This window comes from Symphalangus syndactylus, chromosome 3 (assembly GCF_028878055.3).
Source record: "Symphalangus syndactylus isolate Jambi chromosome 3, NHGRI_mSymSyn1-v2.1_pri, whole genome shotgun sequence".
In the NCBI taxonomy this organism is placed as follows: Eukaryota; Metazoa; Chordata; class Mammalia; order Primates; family Hylobatidae; genus Symphalangus; species Symphalangus syndactylus.
Genome location: NC_072425.2, coordinates 145749074 through 145771864, shown reverse-complemented (window position 1 = coordinate 145771864; position 22791 = coordinate 145749074). Strand labels below are relative to the sequence as shown.

General features: G+C 47.7%; 1 protein-coding gene and 1 long non-coding RNA gene across 4 annotated transcripts in view; both read right to left on the bottom strand.

Annotated features, from left to right (window-relative positions):
* The window catches only part of FLI1 (Fli-1 proto-oncogene, ETS transcription factor), a 118185-nt gene that overhangs the window by 49919 nt on the left and 45475 nt on the right, over positions 1-22791 (bottom strand). For 2 of the 3 annotated variants that reach the window (XM_055273709.2, XM_063635652.1), the window contains exon 2: positions 3830-4041. In XM_055273709.2, coding sequence (XP_055129684.1) covers positions 3830-4041 — 212 coding nt within the window. Of the gene's footprint in view, positions 1-3829; positions 4042-10675; positions 10709-22791 lie in introns of those variants that run through there. The other variant, XM_055273711.2, reaches the window with a different exon arrangement.
* LOC134736137 (uncharacterized) lies at positions 13882-16387 on the bottom strand. The gene is made up of 2 exons (XR_010119901.1): positions 16108-16387; positions 13882-15555 (listed from the first exon to the last, which is right to left on the bottom strand). It is a non-coding gene; the product is annotated as an uncharacterized lncRNA (long non-coding RNA).

Here is a 22791-nt window from a genome sequence, read left to right as displayed (position 1 = left end):
AGATATGAGAAGCACAGTGTTCAGGATGAGAGATTTAAAGAGCCTGGCATTTATTTCATTCTGTCATTGCTTTTGGCATAATTAAATCATAAGGTCTGACATGGTTCCACTGTAAGCAATGACATTTTTCTAAAACTCCTTGCTTCCTGCTAGCCACTAGTCCAGCTTACATGTAAGCCCTCAGGGAATATTTGTGGGGTGCTGGCGATAGCTGTGCCTCAGCTGCTTGGCTCTGAGAGTCCACAGGATTGTCTCTGCTTGCCCAGGATGGGTGAGAAGATATCAATCTTTCTGAACCTACTTTGTTACCTGCTGATGGTCTGGGTCAAGACAAGCAACTCAAAAGCAGAGGCTGCTGCTCTGTGCAGCCAAAGCCAGGGAAATATCCTGTCTGTTCACTGGAATATTCACACAGGCCCTCTCCAGCTGGCTTTTGGTGTGACTGGAGCCAGGTATGAGCTGGCAAGTGGGTTCCGAAAATCAATTTCCTTGGGGGAACCCTCTTTGCCCAGGAGCAGTATCCTGGAGTGCTTGAGGATGCTCTGGGAGCAGCAGAGGGAGTGGTGAGCAGCAAACTTCCTTCCCACCAGAGACACAAATACCCATGGGTCTCCAATGAGCATGAAGACTGAATTTAGAAGCCCATGCATCAACGCAGGCTCAGCATTGAAGGGGCTGAGTCAGCAGACCTGGGTCTGTGTCCTAACCTTAAACAAGTACCTTCTCTTTTGAGTCTGCTCAGCCGTGTGTTCATTCAGTTACTTATTTGACGACAATTTATTGGGCACCTACTGTTTCAGGCCCTACCCACGTGTCAGTGAGGGAGGTGATAAGAACTAGGACAGACACTCAAAGGAGGGTAAAGAGTGAGGAGGCGCTGGTTTTGATCAGGTGGCCAGGGGAGGCCTCTGAAAAGGTGAGGTTCAGGTACAGAAACCCAAAACTCGTGAGGGAGAGAGTCATATGACTAGATGGAGTAGGAACGTTCCAGAAGGAAGGAGCCCAGGGGAAGAGATTCTGAGGCAGGAGGGTGCCTGGGGGTGTAGGAGCAGCAGCTAGAGTCTCATGAGGCTGACGTGGAGGGAAGAAATGGGATGGAGGGGGCAGTAGAGAGGATGTTGGAGGGATGGTGGGGCCACGCTAAGGGCTTTGCATTTTGTCATAAGCCATTAAAGAGTTTTGAGCAAGAGGGTTACAAATGAGGAAAGCATAGCTCTGGCTGCTTGCTCTCTGGCGAATAGACTTCGGGAAGGCAGTAGGAAGTGGGGAGAGCAGGATGCCCCTGCAGAAGCCTAGGAGAGGTGCTGCTGGCTTGCACCAGGCAGGGGTGGTGGAGGTAAGGAGTGGGTGGATTCAGGTTACAACAGGCCAGAGAATCTCCAACAAAGCCAGGCACTGTGGCTTACACCTGTAATCCCAGAACTTTGGGAGGCCGAGGCAGGCAGATCACGAGGTCAGGAGTTGAAGACCAGCCGGGCCAACATAGTAAAACCCCGTCTCTACTAAAAATACAAAAATTTGCCCGGTGTGGTGCCATGTGCTTGTAATCCCAGATACTCAGGAGGCTGAGGCAAGAGAATTGCTTGAACCTGGGAGGCGGAGGTTGTAGTGAGCCAAAACTGTACCATTGCACTCCAGCCTGGGCAACAGAGTGATCTGGATCCTCAACAAGCATTGGGAGCTCCTTGGGGAAGGGCCGCATTTAGGAGGCATCGTAGAATAGGCCTCCCCACCACGTGGGCATTGGCAGGAATGAGGTGGTGGTGCAAAAGCACGACACACAAGCAGAAGCAGCGGAAAGGTGCCTAACGGATGGCACATGGGGCTGGAACCAAACGCCTGGGTTCGGGCTCCAGCTTTGCCTCCTCTAAATCCTTAGACAAAGCACTCTCCCCTGAAAGCCCCGCTTGCCTTCCTGTGTAACAATGAAGTTACAGTAACTACTTCATAGTACAGTGATGGGGAACAAGTGGTAAGATAATATGGGAAAACGTTCAACACACCATGTCCTTCGACTGTTAGGAGCTCCGGCACCAGCAGAATTACCTCTGGAGAGAGATTCATCTGAGGGGCTGCAGGCTCAGAACCTCTGAGCCTTCCTGAAATCCTGGGATCTGGAAAGGTGGCTGAGATCCCAGTCGCTGGTTTTGGTTAGTGGGGTTGAAATATGGTAGGGCTGGGAGTTCCCACAGGCAGGTCTGGGGCCACGGGCTGCTCCGACGGGGCTCTCCCTCCCAACCATGCTCATTCCCTTCTCTCTCTTCAATCCAGACTGGTTTCCTCGGTGACCTCATCCACTTCCACAGTTCAGACTCCTTAGAGATGATGCCCAAACCTAAATTCCAGGCCTGAAAGATTATCTGAGCTTCAGTTCCCAAAGCCTAGTAGACATTTTTATCTGGATGTTCTACCGATTGCTCACAAGGAAACTCAAAGAGAACACTGACAGCCCATCTGAAAGCATTTCCTGTGCCACCTTTCTGCGGCTGCTCACAGCACCAGCCTTTAAAATGTGCAGGCTTTAGTCACGTTTGATTCTTTCCTGTCATGTACCCCCTTCATTCACACTTTATTCGCCTAAGCCCTGTTAATCATCTCTTTGCTGTCGCTCTTATGTATCTGTCTTTTTCAGTGTCCATAATCACTATCATCACTTAGTTCAGAACTTCATTATTTCCTATCTGGGATATTTTACTAACTTCTTCACTTGTTTTTCTGACTCTCCCATCCTACCCTCTGTGCACAAGGACTGTCAGCTCACTAGTCTTAAGTCACTGCTCTGATGAGGTTAAATGTCACGTCTGTGCTCAAAGTCAGCCTCTGGGTTAAATGCCACATCTGTGCTCAAAGTCAGCCTCTGGCTGTGGAATAAATGGCACATGTTTTCAGCCTGCCATTCAGGGCCGTCTCTTACTTTTTATTTTCATCTCTTTGTGCCTTTGGCCCAGTAGATTATCCGATATTTTGTGAATGAGGCTGATGTTCTCTGTCTTTCAAGTCTTGGCTCAGAACAGTCACTGTCACTGTAGAGCACTGTACTAAGGCGCCTCAGGCACCATCCCGGGTCCTTTCCCTGCGGCATCAGAGTGATGCTAGAGTGAGGAGCCACGAGGAAGTGAATACCCCAGTCCTGTTTGAGAAAGGAGAAAGCTGGTGCTCGGAGGGGTTTCGATGACTTGCCCAAGGGGCAGAGGCAGGACGTGAAACTGAGGCCGCCTGTCTACTGTCCTCTTCCATGACCCTGTGATTTTCTCTCCCTGGACCCTCCTGTCTCCATTTCTACAAGCAAAGCCTGAGCCAACCCAGTGCTGTACCTCCTTCATGCACACCTTCCAGGTGCCTGCCCCCTCCCAGACACAGTGAGCCCCCACGGGAAGGTAGACACCTTCCTTATCCCTTCTCCACTCTTACTAAGGGATGGTTTCGTCGCTTTTGCTCTGCTGAGACCCGCCCAGAAGGGTTAAGTATCTTCAATGGGACAGGGAAGAGTAGCTTATTGCTAAGCTGTCCCCAAGAGGACTGGACCTGGGCCTGGGATTAACAAGAAATAAGTGTTCCATGAGTGTCTGCATAGGCGCTTGGGGCCTGACTCCTACCTGGCCTCTGAGGGCTTCATGGGCCTCAGAGAGCCAGGGGGGCTTCTTAGCCCTACTCCACCCCATCTTTTCTGTGGCCCTCTCTGCCTTAGCTCTCTAGGGACTGACACAGGCTTCCTGGCCCAGCTTCAGAGCCCCATCTGCTGCAAAAACCTGAAGTGCCAGAAGCCACTTGCTGCAGATCTGGCAACTTTGTGCCTTCCCCCAGTCCTGCACAAGCCTGGCGAGCTTACCTGGATCCATTCATGTGGTCATACTCCCGCTTGACGTTGACCCTCACTGGCTGATTGATCCACTCCTGCTGCGGTGGGAGGGGGTTGATCTTGTGGGGCTGCCCGTAGTCAGGACTCCCCGAGGCGGTCATGTCGGCCTTGGGGAGATGGGCCGCCGCTCCGTATGCTGAGTCAAAGAGGGACTGGTCGTCGCTCACCACCGACAGAGCCTCCTGCAGGGCCAGAGAAGAGACAGAAAGCCCAGTGTCACTCTTCACCCAAGCAAGTGAAACTCTTGCTCTGAGCTGGCAAGGTGGCCCAGGGCTGCCCCAAGACAGCTTGTCTGGAAGTTCCTGTTTGACTCACACTCCAGGGGGCAGGTTTGCCCTTATGCAAACCAGATGGGTGTTTGCAAGTTACCTGGGTGAGGAGGGACTTTGGGCAGTGGAGTGGGGATGGAGGAATCATGAAAGTGGGTTCATTTATTGGTTCTGTAGTCTGGGACCCCCAAAAAGGAGGGTAGGAATAGGGAGGCCAAGAATAGTGGTGACTTGGCATGGAATATAGTATTGTGGTGGTGTGTGAATGCTAGATTTTTCCAGGCATAAGCAGAAATTCCTCTTATGAGCTGAGTGGAGTCATCAGCAATGAGGGGGAGATGAGATCTAGCATTTATTTTCCAGGCAAGGCCAGTGAGATCCACCCAGAGAGGCTAGGTGTGCTGCTCAAGGCCACACAAGGGAAGGGTGGGGCCCATGGCTGTGGCCAGGCCAATTTCAGTTTCCTTATTTGTAACAGGGATAAAAATAGTTTTAGCACAGAGTTGATAGGTGGATTAAGTGAGAAGATCTGGTGTGGAGGTGTAGCTTGTAAGAAATGCTCAGCGGTTTGCTGAGGGCCCTCCAGGAGGTGCTGGTGTATCCTATAGATCTCAATGTTGATGACTCAGCCAGCCAAAGGACGAAAGAGGAGTCTCAGACATGCGAAGTGCCAGTCAGGGCAAGACCCTCCAAAAGAGGCTGTTGGGTCCTCCCACTCATATTATCCCATCACTGACTTGGGTGTGACTTTGGGAGATCATGGATTAAGAAAAGAAGCCTTGGCCAGGCATGGTGGCTCATGCCTGTAATCCCAGCATTTTGGGAGGCTGAGGTGGGAGAATCTATTGAGTCCAGGAGTTCTAGACTAGCCTGGGCAATGTGGCAGAACTCCATTTCTACAAAAAAAAAGAAAAGAAAAGAAAGAAAGAAAGAAAGAAAAAATTAGCTAGACGTGGTGGCATGTGCCCAGCTACTTGGGAGGCTGAGGTGGGAGGATCACTTGAGCCCCGGAAGTAGAGGCTGCAGTGAGCCATGATCGTGCCATTGCATTCAGCCTGGGTGACAATCTCAAAACAACAACTACAACAACAACAACTAAACAACTTTGCACATTCTGGAGATCTGCTACCAATCAAAAGATGAGGGTAAGGGTCTCCCATTGTTCCATGTCTCATCGGATCACAGGCATCCAAGGTCAGGGACCAGGGCATAGTGTTCACTACAGTCACATAATTACACCAAAGTAAGTCCTCAAGGAAGATGGTAGTCATCTATAATTGATCTATAATCTATATAATCAATAATTATATAATCTATAATTGTGATAATAGATGTGATAATACATGCAAAGTACTTAGAACAGTCTCTGGCACATAGTGAGTCACGCTCAGAACATGTAGGTATCATGATTATTAGCATTCAAACAAAGATTCTCTTAGGCCACCTGTTAGGGGCTGCCTTGTGTCCTCACAGAATTCATATGCTGAAGCCCTTATCCGCAGTACTCAGAATGTGAGTGTATTTGGAGATAGGACCTTTAAGGAGGTAAGGTGAAGTGAGGCTGATAGGGTGGGTTCTAATCCAATATGACTGGTGTTCTTAGAAGAAGAGGGAATTTGGACACACAGAGAGCCCCCAGGGGAGTGTGTGCACAGAGGGGCTGCCACGTGAGGACACAGCAGTCACTGGCAAGCCAAGGAGAGAGGATTCTGAGGAAAACCAACCCTGCTGGCACCCTGATCTTGGACTTCCAGTCTCCAGAACTCTGAGCAAATAAATTTCTTTTGCTTAAGCCACTCAGCCCTGGTATGTTGTTACGGAAAGTCTAGCAAATGGATACACCACCTTTACTTGAAAATGTAGCGATAGGTGAACAGCACTTGTTAAAGCTGGGATTTGTATACCTTCCTTGTGTAATTCACATTCCTGAATTGAATGTCTTCTTCAGAATGAATGCTCTTCCTACGCCTGTAGAATTACAACCTGCTCCACGGGCTGTCTCTTGTCTCCCAGGGCCATTCTCCACCCCAGCAGACAGACAGCCATAATTCAAAAAGGGAGGCTCTTCTATGGCTGTTTTCAGCTGGGATCGGGGAAAAAATACCGGAATATACTCTAGGAGTCCTGCTTTTGCACCAGAAGGCTTTGGATCGTGTAGGTGCATTCAGACATACATTCAAAGCAGAGTTGCCCACACAGTATTAAAACACTTACATCCCCCAACCGAGGGGATCTCCCTAGACCTAACATCTGCTGGGATCCTTCTTCATTTTCTATCAGATGCCTTTGAGTCATGCTCAGAGTAAAGCTGTGCTTGTCAGAACCATTTGTTTCTTGGTTATTATATCCACTCGTGATTCCAGCTAGAGATCAGCTTTGGCTTCGTATCCTAAATTTTGAACTGTTATCTGGGCTCAAGGAATTATGGTTCTGAGCTGAAAAGGGTGACATTGCAGCCTTTCAGACAGCTGTCCCTGACTCCATGAAATTCCTTGAGTTCCACACTGGAAGCAGAGGACACATTACCACCTATGACCCCTAAGTGTCTTTTGGTGATAAGAGTGAAGAACATGCACCACAGTCCTGCTACAAAAAGAGATGACATTTCAGGAATCAGGTAGCATCCTCTGCTGTAGAGAATGGCTTACATTCTTAGTTTATCATTCATGAACCTTGGAGTTTCCAGTAAAATAATTTCTTTCCCTTCCCTCCTCTAGGTTGGGGGAGAAGATGATGGAATATCAGAGGCAAAGAAGCCCGGGAGGCAGGGCTGGGCACAGTGATGCTCCATAGATGGGCAAAAAGTTCCTCCCATCATTATCCCAAAGAGGGTGGACCAGGCAACAGTGAACACAGGATTGTCCTGACCAAGGGGACATGCAGATGGCAAAATCAAGACTCACAGCAAAGAGAATACACAGAGAACACAGACAAAGCCAGCAGTTCTGGAGGCAGACCTGGGAGAGACTTCTTAAGGAAGTGAGTGGTACACAGCTAGAAAAAACAAATGATGAGATAGAGTGTAGGTGTAGAAAGGGCACAAAACCAGTTTGAACTCATTTTGGAATAGAAGTTTCCTTAAGAATGTAGTTCACAATCAAGGAAACTCCAATCAAGTGGCAACGTGTAGGAGGAGAGCATCCTGTTTCACCGGGAATGCCTCACACTTCTGTCCAGTCTGGGCATTTCTCTCTGAGTCTCTTCCCTCACTGACGACCCATTGACATGCTCTTCCCTCATTCAGTACAACTCGTTCGCTCCCTGGCTGGATCCAGCTCCCTTGCAAGTTGTGAATACCGCTGTCATCCTGCCACAATCTGCTCAAAAACCCCAGAGAGCTCCCTAGAGATGGAACACAGCAAATCTCTTCTCAGCCACTTGTCTTCCAAAGGTCATCTTTGTCCCACCTGCCACCCTTACATTGCACAACTTCCTCTTGCTGCAACTTCTGTCCAATTCTAACTATTCTCACTGCTCCATTAGACAAGCCCTACTCAGGTGTGCTTCTGTGTTTTAATTTTGTGGTTCCTTTTGCTGCAAGTAACCTTTCTTTACTCTTTCACCCTGATGCACAATTATCTTTGCCATTGTGTAAGGTAAGTGAGATCTTCCTGAGAGCTTCCTGTTTCCATGAAACCTTTCCGATGATGACCTATGACTCCTTTGAGCTGTTAACAGCTCGTGAGAATACCGCTTTGGGTATGCATGCGTGCACACACACATACACACACACAAACACACACACACATCCCCCTTCTATTTGCAATCATGGCTAGACAAAAAGCTTTTTTTCAATTACAATGTAGAGAAAAGAAGAGATAGATCATGGGGCTGTGAAGAGAGAGAAGATGAAGGAGAAGGGTTCCCTGTCTGGCTCACTGGGCTGAATTTGAAAAGCCAATATGGGCAAGGGAAGGGAGGTGAGGGCCACTAAGTGGAATAAAAGATTTGGGGAGATAAGGCCCCAAACAAGCTGCTCTGAGACCCAAATGAAAGAGCAGAGTTGGGGAGGACAGCATTCTTGCCGCTTCCGCAAATAAATGGCATCCCCTTTTGCAGTTCAATAGCTTCAGGAGCACCCCAAGATCATGCCCTTGGCAAGTACACTGTCATTTTTGTGATGCCACTGGCAGTAGGGAGCCTTCTCCAAATTGCTCTGGGAAGACCAGAGTAGGGACGGAGAAGGCAAACAAGAGGAATGAGTCTGGGCAACTTGATGTGGCTGCTGCCGTCTGCAGGCGAGAAGCTGCTGAGCTGGCAGAAATTTCACTTATTTGCAGCTTGTTACACATGAGGAGCTGTTGCTATTTCATGTGTGTCTTATAAAGCTCTTTACTTAAACTCTTAAAACTTTTTAAAGTTTAAACTTAAAACTCTTCCTTGTACTTAAAGCTCTTTACAGAAATAAGCATGTTGCTAGCATTCAAGAACTTTCCACGGATAAATCATCAATAAGTACTTAACTGAGGTGATAGGCTGGGTGTAGAAAGAGCACCAGCATGGAAATTCACCAGCCCTCCTCAGAGGGACTACATTCCTTCCATTTCTAATGACTTTGCTTCTCCTGTTGTTGCTGATTATTTTATTCAAGGGAAGAGAAGTTAGTTATTATTTAAAAGACTTGAGGGGTCCATGAGGCTTTAGACCATGCTATGTAAAATTGACTTCCAAGTGAGAAAGACAGGAGGCGTGGGCTCCTAGCCCTATGTGGGGCTCAGCTCTGGGGTTCCTTCTTGAACCGACAATTGTCACTGTAAAAGGAACCCCCTGGCTGGCTTAGTCATTGGCTTCTGAGAAGCACTTTCCTTTGCAGAACGTTGGAAAGGCTGGGTCTGTGGGTCCAGAGCCACTGAGTCCTAGATCCAGAGGGTGGCATAGGGTCCCTTGTTCCAGGCAGGGAAGTGCCCCGGCACATTTGTACCCAATGATGCCCCTTTACCAGAGACCTCTGGCAAGGCAAGCTGCTTGGGGTGGCATATGAGCTACAGCAGATCACTCACATTTGCCAATAGAAATGCTTCCTTTCCACGACCCCCTCCTGGTCCTGGATCCAGCTGGGGCATGCTACCAAAAATGCACTTGAATAAGTAGGATGCTTTTTCTCCTCCAGTTTGGGCAAGGTGCCTTTAGTACATGATATAATACACCCTCTGTCATCATTACAGAAAACAGATAAAAGTAGTAATAATCACAGCACTTATTAAATACAAAACACAGTTTACATGAGTAACCTAATTTAATCCTCCTGGCAATTCTATGAGGGATGTACTCTATTTTTTCAGATGAGAAAATGGATATTCAGAAAAGTGAAATAACTTGCTCAGTCGCACAGAAAATTAGTGAGATGTGGGACCAAATTCAGGTCTACAGCCTAAGCGCATAACCACTACTCTTTACAATTTCTTTCTTATGAATTTTCTGTCCTCTCAATTAGACCATAAGCTCTTTAAGTGTAACTCCGGTGTTGATTGTAACTTAGAGCACAAATCTTGAGTCAGAGAGATTTGAGTTTCTATCCAAGCTTCATCTGCTGCTCATTACGCATCTAGTACAATTTCCAAGAACTTCATTTCCTCATCTGTAGGTTGGGGATAATATCAGTACCTAACGTGGTAATTCCAGATAAAGATAAAATGAGATAATATGAGTAAAGTACCTAAATCAACACCTGAAGTTCTTGGGACAAAGTAAATACTTAAAAATATGGCCAGGCATGGTGGCTCATGCCTGTAATCCCAGGATTTTGGGAGGCTGAGGCGGGAAGATTATCTGAGGCCAGGAAGTTGAGAACAGCCTGGCCAACATAATAAAACCCTGTTTCTACTAAAAATACAAAACTTAGCCAGGTGTGCTGGTGGGGGCCTATAATCCCAGCTACTCAGGAGGCTGAGGCAGGAGAATCGGTTGAACCCAGGAGGCGGAGCTTGCTGTGAGTCGAGATAGCGGCACTGCACTCTGGCTTGGACAACAGAGTGAGCCTCTGTCTCAAAAGAAAAAAAAAGAAAAAAAATTGTTTAAAAAGCTGGGCACAATGGCTCATGCCCATAATCCCAGCACTTTGGGAGGCTGAACCGGGTGGAATGCTTGAGCCCAGGCATTCAAGACCAGCCTAGGTAACATGGCGTAACTCTTTCTCTAAAAAAAAAAAAAAAAAACACGCCTGTAATCCCAGCACTTTGGGAGGCTGAGGCGGGTGGATCACGAGGTCAGGAGATCAAGACCATCCTGGCTAACATGGTGAAACCCTGTCTCTACTAAAAAATACAAAAAATTAGCCAGGCGTGGTGGCGGGCACCTGTAGTCCCAGCTACTCGGGAGGCTGAGGCAGGAGAATGGCGTGAACCCGGGAGGCGGAGCTTGCAGTGAGCCGAGATCACACCACTGCACTCCAGCCTGGGCAACAGAGCGAGACTCCATCTCAAAAAAATAAATAAATAAAAATAAAAAATAAAAAAAACAGGTGTGGTGGTGTGTCTGTGGTCCTTGATACTTGGAAAACTGAGGTGAGAGGATCACCTGAGCCCAGGAGGTGGAGGCTGCGGTGAGCCATGATCGTACCATCCATCCTGGGCAACAGAGTAAGACAGTGTCTCAAAAGAAAAAAAAAAAAGTTAAAAAAAAATTTTAATGAAGGCCAATGCTGAGAAATGGCGTGAGAACCATTGGGTTGGAGATAGGTCAAGAGGGAGTTCAGATAAAGCCAGAGCGATACCTACTTCTCCGCATGTTGATTGTTTAAAAGATTAGTTGCCTAAATTACTAATAAGTAGATTTGGTGATGATAGAGCCTGAAATGCAGATCCCATGGGCTCCTAGAGAACAGAGCCCATTTCACTAATCGGCGTGTCCACTCTTCCTTTAAAACCATGGGTGTCGTTCCATTGCAGGCTCAGCCCTCTGCCTGTCTCTGGCTTCTGAGTCCAGGCCTCTAGGTGGCATAGATAAGGCTCTGTTACATAGCCTGAATAGCCCTGTGAATGAGGAGAGGAGGCATCTGTTGTGAGATAGTGGAAATGGTAGGTGGCTGGCACCTATTTATACTGTTGTTTGTACACCACATACTCAGTGAATATCAGAAGAATGGCAGGGGTACATCTGTGCATTCATGAATTTAAAAACTTCACTTATTTTGGAATTTGTCACATATATGTGCCTATATGCATCTTTTCTTTTTATACTCACAAATGTGTCTTCCAACATTTGTTTTCCTTAGATTAAGTCAAATGTCACTTTTCATGTGCACATCAGTTGAGTGACGGGGATGTGGTCAGAGCACGGCCGCGCAATGGCCTGGCCAATATGAACGATGAGCAAACAATTGCATCTCCAGTCTAGCTAAGGCCGAGATGGAAAAGCCTCCAGAAGGGCAAGGAAAGAGGAAGAGGGTGGCTCGAGGGTCTCCCCATTTCGTTCGGGAAGACATAACAGAAATTTCTGCCATTATCCTATCTGTGGGAAGGAACAAATATTTCACGGTTATGAGTCCAGTGGAGTTAGAGGAGGAAAAATGCCAGAAGTAAACATGAGTGGGAGACCCTTTCCCTCTGTTCTTCCCTACACGTAGGCTGAGTTTTATTTCTAACACAGAATGACCCAAGACATGGGGCCTGAGAAGCACCAATGTCCCATTGTGTCCTTCCCATTCCTTTCCCTCTGTCCTGCCCTGAATCTCCTAAGGACAGTTGTCTGGGGCTGACCGGCTTGGCTGGAGGTGGCCGGTGAAAGGAATGTCGAAAGCAACCCGACCAAGTTCCCTGTGGCTGCCCTGCTCAGTGGGCCCACTCAGCCGCTCCCAGTGCAGGGCTCTGGAACGCTAATCTCTGGCATATCCGTTACCCAGGGTCACCACAGGGAGCACACTAGTTTTGGCTTTTTATTACATGATTTGCATAATGACACGAAGTCCCTTCTCTTGACAGTCGGAAAGAATACGAAATGCGAACAAGATACTTAGGTCCAAAGCCCTCTGTGTTCTCTGCTTTGGGAAACCAGCAGGCTCTGCAGCAGTGGGGGTGATCAGCCTGGGTTGGGGTCACTCCAAGTCTCATCTGAAGTGCCAAGAGCAGGTGGCTGCTATTAGCAAGGCCAAGCCTTTTGCTTCTCTCTCCTCTCTACATGTGTGCATTTCTTGCTCCTTATTTCCACTGCATAAAGGGCAGGGAGGGAAAAGGGAAGAGAAGGTAAATTTTATGGAAAGTTAGATAAGGAAGAAGGTGGGAAACATTAGTCAGTCATCAAGCATTAACTGAAAACTCCTTTGCATGAGGCACAGTTGCATTTTCTCAAAATGATCATCAGAATATTTCTGATCTTTGCCTCTCTCTTCCCATCAAAAGGCAGAGCTTATTTTCTCCCCCTTTGAACTCAGATGGAACTTTATGATTGCCTCAAGAAATGGCTTTGCATGACTTCCGGGACAAGGTGACAAAGGTATCATGACTTCCACCTGCTTCTTGTTCTCTCTTGGGCCTCTAGTCCGTGGAAATCGCCACTATGCTGTGAGGAAGCTCAAATCAGCCCAAGCTGAGAAAGCATATGGAGAGGCCCACAGGAGAGGAACCCAGGCCACAGCCAACCACAGCATCAACCTCCAGACTTGAGAGTGACGAGCCTTCAGTGAAGGATAACAAAACTCATGAGCCTAATAGTTGGTTTATGCCACTAGGTTTCGGGGTAATTTCTGATGTAGCCATAGTAACCGGAACATCTCCAAGCATTTTACTCAGCAACCGATAACCCATATTCAAAGGCTGCAGAGGTGACTGTCTGAGTATCCTTTCACTGTGGTTATTGACACTGGCTGGCAGGAATCAGCACCATGACTGTCCAGGTGGGGAAACTGAGGCACAAAGCATAACCTTTCTAGGTTCACACAGTGAGGGGGAAATCGATCTCAGCATTAAAGTCTAAGTCCTCTGATAGACACATAGTGGAATTATCTCCAAACAACAAAAACAAAATAAACAACAGACAAAAACCAAACAAGGACCACATTTTTAAATGAGAACGATCAAATAGAACGTGTATTATTTGATGACATGAAGTTTCCAAGGAACTTTTACTATCATCACCTCATTTAACCTTTTAAAATATGAGTTAGGATCCTCATATTATTGAAAGGAAAATTGAGGCTTAAAGAGGTTTGCTCCTTGCCTCTGGCCCCTCACCTCGTGAGTCTCCATGCTGCTGGCCTGACTGCAAAGCTTCTACTCTTCCCCTAAACCGTTTCCACTTTGCCCTCTCCAATTTTAGGCCGTAGCACACAGCCAAATCTGCCACAGAGCCTCAGAATGCCTGGCTGACTTTTCTTTCTTTTCTTTTTCTTTCTTTTTTTTTTGAGACGGAGTTTCATTCTTGTCACCCAGGCTGGAGTGCAGTGGTGCAATCTCAGCTCACCGCAACCTCTGCCTTCCAGGGTCAAGCAATTCTCCTGCCTCAGCCTCCCGAGTAGCTGGGATTACAGGCCCCCACCACCACGCCCACCTAATTAGTAGAGACAGGATTTCACCATGTTGGTCAGGCTGGTCTCCAACTCCTGACCTCAGGTGACACACCCGCCTCAGCCTCCCAAAGTGCTGGGATTACAGGTGTGAGCCACCACGCCCGGCCCCTGGCTGACTTTTTAAGGAGTCTTGTTGAACATTATTCCCCCTCCCAAGTGCCTTTCCCCTTTCACTTAAAATTCCACTTCCTGGGGAGGGGGCTCAGCAGTGGATGACCCAGAGAAAGAATTCCTAGAAGATGCAATTGCAATTATTTGCAGACAAAAGTACTTTATTTAATGGCGTTTTACAAATGAAGGGTATGAGCCTAAGTGAGCGCGGAGAAGAGGATCTCTGCGTCCTCCCAGGACTGTGCCGTGTAACAGAATCCAGAGCCATGGCCTTCTGTGCCTCATGGGCCTCCCGTTCAGTGCTGGTCTCCCGTGGTATTTACCTTTGCCTGTTGACTTTGAGTATTCACAGTCACTTTTTTGACCATAACCACATTTAAAGGGCATCTCTAAAGATCAAAGTTAAATTCTCCTCCCACAGAGAATGCTTTTACTGCTGAAAAGCAAAAAGTGCTGAATATGGAAACTCACAGGATGGGAGATAGAACATTCATCTGAACCCCACGAACAGAACATTTTACAGTGTGTTTTACTTTCTGTTTCTTTACACTGGGTCTGTCCACTGTCCAGTGGCTTTTTCTAGATGGCAGTGGGAACCACAAAAGGGTAGGCAATGCTCTACTGGGTGTAATTCTTCACACCTCACCGTCCAGGACGAAGCTCCTCTCAGAGAATAAAGTAGGGGGTGGCCTGACCATTAACGTAGGTCCCACAGTATCACAGGGACAGGGCAAAGCCAGACTGAAATGTTGAGACTTACTAGCATTAGGCAGCTTAGATGTTCTGTTCTGTAAGACGGAGCCAGTATTCTCCCACCCAGCCTGATGGGTGGGAAGTATTAAATACAGGCCTCACTGGAGCACAGGTGGGATGATAAAAATGGAGCCAGCAACCACCATGACAAAACCCAGATGGCATGGGAGAACCCGCAGGGAGGGCTGCTTCTGGGAAGGCCACCTGGATGCACCAGCACAAGTGCTGTCCCACATACTTTTCCCTGGGACTCTATTCTGCCAGATTTCACTGGAGTGGCTGTACCTGTCATGAAAAATACTGCAGCACAGCCACACAAGTGGATAACGTGCTGCTGCACTGAGATTCGTCATTTCCCTCCTCTGCTCTGGGACAAAGAAAGGGCAGGTGATGGGCACTGTGTCTCCTCCACAACCCTGCTCTGAGACAAGGGGCTGCTGTCCTGCAGCCCATGCCTTACAGATTGTCATGATGTGAATGTTGTCCCTGACCTGGAGAATGGTTTTCTGATCCCAGTGACAGTGCCACCTGAGGATGGGTGAAGATCTGGGTGACACTGGGACAGCCTCTTCCTGCAGAGGAGCCTTGGCCATCCTGGCTGCAGATGGGGTCAAAAGGCAGCAAACCACCGCACTGCTCGCTTCCCTTCATGGACAGCTGCTTTAAATCTGTTCTAACAAAAGGCACTAGCCACCAGCTGGGTCAATGTGGGGCTTTATTGGCTGTGCAACTTTGGGCGAGTTACTTAATCTCCCAGCTCCTGGACATTTTTAACCATCCTCTACTGAAAGTTTCATGCTTTCTGATGATGATAAATGGTCAGACTTCCCTGACCACTGAGAGCTGAAAGTTTGGAAGAAGAGCCTCCATGGGGAGTGACTGCAGTGCTTCCTCGTGGAGTGAATTTCACCCACTGCAGGGATGAAATAGTAGCCTGGGAGCCGGGATGGAGTTCCGGAGCTTTCCTGTTGCTTGAGAAAGAGGCTTCTGAGAATGTCCCTTGAGGCCTGGTCTTTATGGGTCTGACCTGGCTGCTAGACGAAGAGGATCTCAATCTGGGTCTGCAGGGACAAGAGAGGACTCTGCATGACAAAGGGATGGTGGGAATCAGAACATTCAGATCCTAAAGGATGGGCTCCCACAAGGGAAGCAGAGGCTTGTCCACCAGGGGTGGAGGTGGCAGGTTCTGCAATTTTTCTAAGCCTTGAGGAGAGGAAGGAGGGTGGATGGCATGTGCCCTTGGGTGTCTCTTCGATTCCTGGGGTCATGGGAAGTTTCCTCTTCTTTTTCTCAAGGACAAATTCTAGTTAGGCACCCTGAAGAGAGGAACCTCATCAATCTGATTCCTGGTTTTCATCCCCAGTTGCTTGCACACTTCCTGGCACCTAAGAGGTGTGCAATGAATTATGTTAAATAAAAACCTCAGTGCCCGACGGGAAATGCAGACCCTCCCTCCCTGCCCACACCTCCACACCAGCCAGACTACCCCTTCTATCTTTGTGCTTTGAGTAATTTTGATGAAGCCTTCCCCCCAGGCTTGTCTAATTTTTTTTTTTAAAGCAGCCACACCCAGTGACTGTTTCTTGTTCAAATTTAAACATGAAGCCACTGACCACTTTCCCCAAACAACCACTTGAGGTCCTATTCCTAGAAGCTATGATCTTATCCGACAATTTCCTCACGTGGCAGTTGCCACGGCAACCGGGGCCCTCACAATCACAGGAAGCCCACGAGGAAACACGCATATGGGGGGGCTTCACTCCCTTCCAGCAACAGCCAGAGAGCAGCCTGGCAGTGGGACGAAGGCAAAATCAGCCTCGCGGAACAAGGACGTCCTGCCTCACGCACACGAGCCGGGACTCTTTGTGTGACTGGCAGCAGCCAGAAAAGAATGCCGCTTCAACTCGACGCACAGATGAGGCGTGCATCTATTTTATTTCGTTTCCTCTCAGGGCATGGGGACGGGGGAGACCCTGAATCCGTTTTCCAGCTCTTGATGGCTGCTGCTTTTCCGTGATTCACGGCTGAAGAGCCATGCTTGATGACCTCAGGCCCATCAAGTCGGGAAGCAGGTCCTGAGGGTGCAGTATTTCCAGCTAGCACATCTGGGTGAACTGCTCTGTCCAAGGCGTTTAGTTCTTTTGTGGCTCGGGGCATATGGTTACCATATTGTTGCAGTGACATGTGGCAGAAACCTTGTGGATGGGAGTGATGGAGGGAGGTGGGGCCTGGGGAGGTCCATTTTCTGGGAGAGCTCGGCAGCCAGGGCCGTCTCTGCCCAGTTCCCGTGCTCCATTTCATTCTGCTCCTCCTTTCCTTTTGTGCTCTCTGTTCATTCTCCCTCTGTCACCTTCAATTGTTCTGCCCTGTGCTCCCATGCCTTCTCTTTCTTGCTCAACCTCCTGCATTTTAAGGTCCTATTTCAAATAGTTTTTCTTCTTGTTATGTAAGACTCCCCCACCTCTTTCTCACCTGCACTCTTAACCTTTGAAGGCATATTTAATGTACATTTAATATACATATGCAGCTTCACCTGCATAGAATTTCCTCCCTGTCTTCTCTGCCTAATCATATCTCATTCATTCACCAAACTGTTGAACACTTCAAATTCCGCCTCCTCCAGGAAGTCCCCCTGCTCACTCCAGCCCAGCATAAGAACCTCCATTCTGCTGAAGTCTGCTGGCACCAATTTGTCACTTTATCTTAGACTGCCTTGTCACGTTGCTTTTATATTTATTTAACCATTGCCTTCCATTGTGGCTTTTCATAGGTTTATGTTCTGTCTGTCCTACTAGATTGTGAATTCCCCACGATAATTTTCTTTGTGCTTTTCTGTAGACATAATTGCCACTTCCTAGCTGAGTGAATTGGTCTTCCCCTTATCCATAAAATGGGCACAATGACAGCACCCACAGGGTTTTGATGTGAGGGTGAGGGGGCTCTCCACTCTGCTGGTTTGTGAGAGGTACAGTCTGTCATCTTTGACATATTACCCGCAGAGCCAGACTGTCAGGATCTGAATTCTGCATCTACCACTTGCCAGTCTTGTGACCTTGGACAAGTTCTTTAATCTCTCCATGCCTCTGTTTCCTTTTTGGTAAAATAGTGATAATAATAGTGTTCTAACTCATGCCTATCACATAGTAAGCCCTCCGTAAATGTAATCATCTTATTATAATTCACAAATTATAGTACAGAAAAGGCACTTTATCTCTCTGGGCTTATTTCTTTACCTATTACATAAAAGGACTGAGCTAGATGATCTGTAAGATCCCCTCCAGGGCTTCAACCCTAAAATCTATTAGTGGAGTGATTCTACAGCCCCTTTGCCTGGAACAGTTCCGCTTTATGCTGTTGTTCCAGGAAATGCTTACTAGCGCCTCATTTCACTCAAAATTATCCCGCTTTGGATGATGCATTATATGGCCACCCTGTCTACGAGTAAGCTCAGATAACTCAGTGTTCATGAGCTTCATGGGCCCATTGGTTGTCATCTTTGCTCTCCCTTCTAAAGGGAATCAGGGGAACTGAGGACAACCTGGTCTCTATACAAGGAGCCAAGCATCCTCTCATCACAGAGCTCAGACTCCCTCTCTGGTGCACAGCTGGTCCCTCCGTTGGCAGCTGCCCTGGAGACAGTCACTCACAGGGCTGGCCTACATCCTGCTTGACTGGAGTGCTAAGCCTGGACAGTCCAGCACAGGGATCTCCTGTCTCCCGGCATCCATCTACAAGAGAAGTAGATATTTTGTGAACAAGTCCTACCGTGGTCCTCCAAAGAAAACATTGCATTGGGTTTACATGGAGATGTTTTCTTTGTCAAGCTCAGTAAAGCTAGCTGAGTAGAAAACCCAGCTAAAACCCACTGACAGTTCCTAGGAGCTTGGGACTGGTTTAGTTACTCCATAAGGGGCAGTTAGTGTTCTATTCTTGGAAACTTCTGGAGGTGCCAACCTTGCCCAACAGAGCCATGCCTGTCTGTCTGTCTCAAGGATATGTGTCTTCAAGGCAGGGAGGCTCAATCTCCACATTATAAAAACTTGTGGGAAATGGATAATTAACCTACCAGGTGGACATGCCCTGAGATGTCCCAAACCTCCTTAAAAATTTCTGAGCTCCTTTGTCCTGTTCAGTTCCATTTTCCTCAGGATCCATTGTCAAAGCCTGCCAAGTTGTCAAGTTCTTTTTTTTTTTTTTTTTTTTTGGAGACATGGTCTTGCCATGTTGCCCAGGCTGAAGTGCAGTGGCATGATCACGGCTCACTGCAGCCTCAAACTTTTGGGCCCAAGGAATCCTCCTACCTCAGCCTCCTAAGTACCAAGTAGCCGAGACTACAGGCGCACACCACAATGCCCAGCTAATTTATTTATTTATTCTTTATTTTTTGTAGAGACAGGGTCTTACTATGTTGCCTAGGCTGGTCTTGAACTCCTTGCTCCAGGCGGTCCTCCTGCCTTGGCCTCCCAAAGTGATAGGATTACAGGCGTGAGCCACCATGTCCAGATGGCTCCGAGTTCTCGCACTGCTACTTCTACTTGGTTTTCTGTGTAATTGAGATCTCCCATGTTCATTATAGGTTGGCGACGTTCATGAGAAACCCAAAGTCAATGAAGCCAGTGAAGCCAACCTTCTCAAACCTTTCTCTCTTGGGAAACTGTGAGAGCAAAATGTCCATGGGGAACCTTGTGGTCCTCTTGCTTCTTTTAATCAAGAACCAGAAATGCTCTCAGGTATAACGTCAGCCTGAATGGCCTGTAAAACGTGCTGATGATTCTGCGTAAAACCAACAAATGCATACTCGTCAGCATCAATCTTAAAATAAAATCAGGATCAAGAAACAAAAATGTTTACCTAAACTTCTTATTCATTTCCATAGAAAGAAGTTGAATTCTCTGATTTGGTCCAGGGGAGATGACTGTGACGCTGGCACTGTTCTAAAATCTGCACCGTGCAATGCAGAAGCAACTTGCCTTGTGAGGCTATTGAGGACTTGAAATTTGTCTGGTGTGACTGAGGAACTGAATTTTTAATTTTAGTCAATTTTAGTTCATTTGAATTTAAAAAGCCACATGTTATGAGTGGTTACTGTCTTGGAGAGCACAGGCTGTGGGCACTTGTGTTTGGTGACCAGACTATGTGCTCCTCAAAACATGCAAAGGTCACTCTGGATATTTCTTTAACATATTGCCTTGTCTTGTCTTGTCTCACAATGGGGCCATAAAACAGATTTGTCACACAAAAGAACACTCATTCACTGATGCATTCATGCATTTAGCAAATATTTATTGGATATCTTCTATGTGCCGGGCACTGTGATAAAAGCCAGGAATATGTCTATGGAAAAATGATGCCATCATTTTAATGGCATTGTTGATGACTACGAGATTAGGAGAATTGTGGGACTTTTCCTTCATGGAACTGGCTAAGTTTCTACAGTGAGCTAAATAGGTGAAATGCAGATTATTATGGGAATATGCATGGTAACCCTGGACAAGTGAGTAGCTGCAGCAAACCTGCTGTGTAAACACAGGCTGTGCACACAGGTGGGGAAGTGACAACAGGAAAGGAGAAAAGAGTCTGAATTAAATATGGTGGGGACGATGGTATGTTTGAAGCTTAGATGAAATAAGAATAAGGTCCTCAAAAGCATTCTGGAAAGCATGTGGCATTTACACATGGAAGCAGTGCGTTGTCAACCTCACTGTGAGCTCCCGAGACAGTCTGGGCACAAGCTTCCCCAGCCACCCCCACGTAGCATTCCAGAAACCAACCAAGCAAGGGAGCCATTGCCTCAGGAGAAGGTGGCAGAACTTGAAGTAAAGAGGTGGTGCAACTGGCTACCAAGGAAGAGATTTCAGAGGACAGGAAAGCTGTGAACTGAGCAGGAATGGGGGGAGGGGCAAAGGCATTAACACTTCATTGGCTCAGGGACTTTCTGGTCACAGAGAGCCAGCCAAGACCTCAGATGAGCATTTTATCCCCTCCTCTGCAGAGCACACAGCAGGAAGGAGAGGGGGACACAAACGCTTGACTGTGGCACTTTCTCCATTGTTGTGGCTCTTACTGCAGGGTCCTGAAACACCCATTAGATCTGGAGTCCTCTGGAAAGGCGGGAGAGAGAGTCCACAGTAAGATGCCCCTGCATCCGGACTGGCTGGGGGCTCCGGCCTGAAGAGTCATGGTAGGCAGAATGACTGTGTCTTATTTTGTTTATTTATTTATTACTTTTGAGATGGAGTCTCACTCTGCTGCCCAGGCTGGAGTGCACTGGTACGATCTCAGCTCAATGCAACCTCTGCCTCCCAGGTTCAAGCGATTCTCCTGCCTCAGCCTCCCGAGTAGCTGGGATTACAGGTGCCCATGACCACACCTGGCTAATTTTTGTATTTTAGTAGAGACAGGGTTTCGTTATGTTTGCCAGCCTGTTCTCCAACTCCTGACCTCAAGTGATCCGCCAGCCTCAGCCTCCCAAAGTGCTGGGATTACAAGCATGAGCCACCATGCCTGGCTGAGTGACTATATTTTAAACCAGAGCTTGCAGACTGTGGGCCTTTAGCCCCTTAACTCGTTGCTGGTGCTCCTTAAATGTCAAACCCAGCCTGGGGATGCTGGCGTGCCAACGTGCCTGGGAGCTCTTCCCTTTTTCCCTTTGGGTTAACAACAATGTTGGCATAAAAACAGGATCTCTGTGGCTGCACCTTCTCTCCTTCCTTATCTCTCCACCAGCCTTCCTTTCTGTTCACCTCCCCATTGGCACCAGGCTGAGGCCCAAACATCATCTAAGCAACCACCCACCACCCCAACTCTAAGAAGTGGCCTCTAAGCTGTAGGGGTGTACCCCTCTGAAGGGAGGACCCTATAGTACTAATCTACTCCTGGTCTGACTGCCAACATTGTCTGATCTAAGTGAGGAAGAGCTGATCTAAAACATTACTCTCATAACCCAAAGGGATTACTGAACTGTAGTTTGGGCAGGGCTTCTCCCTCCCTCCCAGCAGACTAACCCTCCTAATTTTTAATTTAAGCTAATGTGAAAATATTTGCATTCTCTGAGCATGCAGAAAATGAACCAAGGCAAGTGGGGGAAGAAGTGGGGAGCTAAAAGTATATTGGAACCATGATTAGGCCAGTCTAGGAGAAACGAGGTTGACCATATTTATGGGGTCTTGTTCTTTGACGAGCCAACAGTGTTTAAAGATTTCTCTGACTTAGTTACAGGATTCTCATGGGTCACGACTTCTGTGACCAAATGTTACTTTGAAAGGGAAGAAGTGAATAGATAGAAAAGGTTTTGTCTTTAGACACCATAATTTGTCGTGATAACATTTCCTCTTTCAGGCCCATGTGGGTCCCTGGAGAGCCTTATGGAGTGCACCGTTCAGGTTGGAGATGGTCTGATCTCTCTCTGTCCATGTACATGTGCATATACATTCCCAAATATTTATTTCACTAGGTAGCTTCTCTTCCAACTCCCGCTACAGGCCTTAGGGTTTCTTGGGAGATTGCTTTCTGCACTTATGGGGCAGAGACGTGGGGTGGAAGTTGGTGACAAGGAGACATCTATTCCCTACCAATATTAGGGCACGTGAACCAAGGCCCATGTCTCCCTCACACGTGGGGATGAGAGGGCTCGCCAGTGGCTCTGGCCAGGCCTGATGCGGCTCAGATGTGGCCCTTTGCTCCCACAGCTAGAGGAAAATCCTGTCAAAATGGCTTAACGATCTTCTAATATTTCCATGCAATTAAGGCCACATCTGTCTCCCAGGCCCCCACACTCCTTTGCTGGTGCACAGACATGAACCAAACAGTCTGTCTTGTCGATCTGGAAGGCAACAAAGAGCTCCATTCATAACTGTAGGCACTTTCACCATTTTTTTTTCGAAGTAAAATAGAGTTTTCACTTTGAGAATAACCTGTGTGGCAAGCAAGCGAAGGATTTTTCCCCCCTAATAAATCAAATTCAACAGCCTAATAAAATGCTGGCTCCCCCTGCCCCCACCACTGCCTCCCTCCCTCCCACTGTCCCACTCTCAGCCAACAATCCTTGGGAATGGAGAGTAGTGGGCAGACCCAAAGGAGGTAGGGAAGGTGAGCTGGGAGCAGATGAAGGGAATTAAAACGCCTTTTGAAGGCTCACGGGCTTGTTTGGCAGATTAAAGACTGAGATGGGTGGGGCAGGGGGTTGAGGGGTGGGGGCAGCAGGAGCATAAGCAGTGTGCTTTTCCCTTTCCCTCTCTACCTACTTTCTCAGCCTTTCTGGGCTTGTTTTAAAATACTTGTTTTCTTCGCCGGCTCCC